The 2621-nt window shown below is 54.1% G+C and overlaps 1 protein-coding gene across 1 annotated transcript in view; it reads left to right on the top strand.

Annotated features, from left to right (window-relative positions):
• LOC125487935 (carcinoembryonic antigen-related cell adhesion molecule 2-like) overlaps positions 1 to 2621 on the top strand; it is a 19700-nt gene that overhangs the window by 7974 nt on the left and 9105 nt on the right. Inside the window, exon 3 of the mRNA XM_048620595.1 lies at positions 2068 to 2421. Coding sequence (XP_048476552.1) covers positions 2068 to 2421 — 354 coding nt within the window. The remainder of the gene's footprint in view (positions 1 to 2067; positions 2422 to 2621) is intronic.

The raw sequence follows: 2621 nt of genomic DNA, 5'->3' as shown, positions 1-2621 counted from the left end.
ATCAACATCCTGGGGGTTACCATTGACCAGAAACTCAACTGGACTCAGCACATAAACACAGCAGCTACAAGAGCAGGTCAGAGGCTGGGAATCCTGCAGTGAGTAACTCCCCTCCTGACTCCCCCCAAAGCCTGTCCCACCATCGACAAGGCACAAGTCAGGAGTGTGATGGAATACTCCCCACTTGCCCCTGGATGGGGGCAGCTCCAACAACACTTAAGAAGCTCAACACCATCCAGGACGAAGCAGCCCCCGCTCAATTGGCACCACGTCCACAAACATCCCACTCCCTCCCCCACTGACGCTCAGTCGCAGCAGTGTGTACCATCTACAAGATAGATCATAGATCATAGAATCCCTACAGTGTGGAAAAAGGCCTTTCGGCCCAACAAGTCCATGCTCTGCAGAAATTCACCGAAGATCCTCAGGCAGCACCTTCCAAACCCATGAACACTTCCATCTGGAAGGACGAGGGGCAGCAGAAACATGGGAACACCACCCCCTGCAAGTTCGCCTCCGAGCCACCCCCCCATCCTGACTTGGGAAATATATCGCCGTTCCTTCAGTGTCGCTGGGTCAGAATCCTGGAATTCCATCCATCGATTTTAAACGGTGCTAAAAGTTGGCCCCGGGGAGAGACAGAGGGAGGAAATAGACTCGGGGACTGACTGAGGGAGAAAAGGATAACCAAAAGAAGGAGAAATGGGGGGGAAGGGGTAAAGACTGGAGAGGAGGTGGGATGGTGCGGGGGGAGAAGTTCCTTTGCTGCTGACACTCCGCCCCACCATCAAGGGGAGCAGTCTCCCTTTCTGAGGCCTGTTGAATCCTTGGAGTACCTCCAACCTCTCGAATGGGTGATCTCCCGATCCCATTAATCTGAAATGCTCGAGGGATGCATGATTGTTTGTGCTCAACGCGCCCTGGAGGTTTTGCCTCTTAGCAACCCAGAGCCCTCTCTCCCAAGAGGGGAGGGGGTGGCAGGTTTAACCTGAAGGTCACCACCTTGCCATGGGTGAGGGGTGAAACCGAGAAGGCATGGTGACTTGAATCGCAGATGAGGCATGAAAGAGAGGAAGGGGCATCCCGGAATTATATTGGCCCCATCACGGAATAGGTTCCCACTGAGGACTCACTCTTCAAGCTGGGGTATCCTTGAGACTGAGCCGAGGGTGGTGTTGGGTGGGGGGGTGTCTGCTCTCCCTGGCACTGGGAGGGTGAGCACATGTTGTGTCTCAGTGTTAAATGGCAACTTTGGAAGAACCCAGGACAGGCACAACAGGGTTTGGGCTGAATGGCCTGGCCTTGCGCATGACTGAGCTACAGATCCATACAACACGGAAACAGGCCCTTCGGCCCAATTTGTCTGTGCCAACCATAATCCCAAACTAAACTAGTTCCATTTGCCAGCATTTGGCCCATATCCCTCTAAACCCTTCCTATCCATGTGCCCATCCAGATGCCTTTTAAATGTTATAATTGTACCAGCCCCCACCACTTCCTCTGGCAGCTCGTTCCATACACGCACCACCCTTTGTGTGAAAAAGTTGCCCCTCAGGTCCCTTTTAAATCTTGCCCCTCTCACCTTAAACCTATGCCCCTCTAGTTTTGGACTCCCCCACCCTGGGGGAAAAGGGACTGTTCATAATATTCATGCCCCTCATGAGTTTATAAACCTCCATGAGGTCATTCCTCAGCCTCTTACACTCCAGTGAAAAAAAGTCCCAGCCTCTCATTATACCTCAAGCCCTCCATTCCCAGCAACGAGCTGGTAAATATTTTCTGAACCCTCAGCCTCCGAAACTCCTGGGAAAATAGCCCCAGCCTATTCAGCTTCTCCCTATAGCTCAAACCCTGCAACATCCTTGTAAATCTTTCCTGAACCCTTTCAGGTTTCACAACATTCCTTTCCTTTGAGCAGAATTGAACGCAGCAATTCCCAAACTGGCCTAACATGAGCCTCACCATGAAGTCCCAACTCCCAGATGATCAAATCAGGACAATTGGCCATCCTTGCTGACTGATCCTGGGTTAACTTGGTTCCCTCCATCTCTCTCTCTCTCTACGCAGCCCCCTGGGTGTTACCCTGTTCAGGACAAGCCCAGGTTGAGATCACAGCCGAGAGGAATCCGGTGCAGAGCGGAGTAGGCTGGAATACCACGCTGTCTGTGGCCAACAATTCCGAGCTGTACTCCGTCGTGTGGCTCGACCCCACGGCGAGCACCATCCTCACCCGGTTGAATGGCCGCCTGGAGGTGAAGGAAGGCACGGCCTACACGGACAGGGTGAGCCTCCACAGGAACAGCTCGCTGACCATCAGGGAGACCCGCCTGAGCGACGAAGGGAACTACACTATCAGAGTCGACACGCCAGGAGGCTCGAACCTCAGGGCGAACACTCTCATCATCTCCCTCCAGGTCTACGGTAGGCTCCAATACTATGAGGCTTGCTGTGCTCCCCATAGGAAGGTGAGGGTCAGCACTGAGGGAGCGCCGCACTGTCGGAGGATCAGTGCTGAGGGAGTGGGCACTGTCGGAGGGTCAGTGTTGAGGGAGTGCCGCGATGTCGGAGGGTCAGTGCTGAGGGAGCGCCGTGCTGTCGGAGGGTCAGTGCTGAGGGAGCGC

Source organism: Rhincodon typus, chromosome 47 (genome assembly GCF_021869965.1).
Source record: "Rhincodon typus isolate 14 chromosome 47, sRhiTyp1.1, whole genome shotgun sequence".
Lineage (NCBI taxonomy): Eukaryota > Metazoa > Chordata > Chondrichthyes > Orectolobiformes > Rhincodontidae > Rhincodon > Rhincodon typus.
The sequence above is the reverse complement of the archived record's forward strand: the minus strand, read 5'-3'. Positions and strand labels throughout refer to the sequence as shown.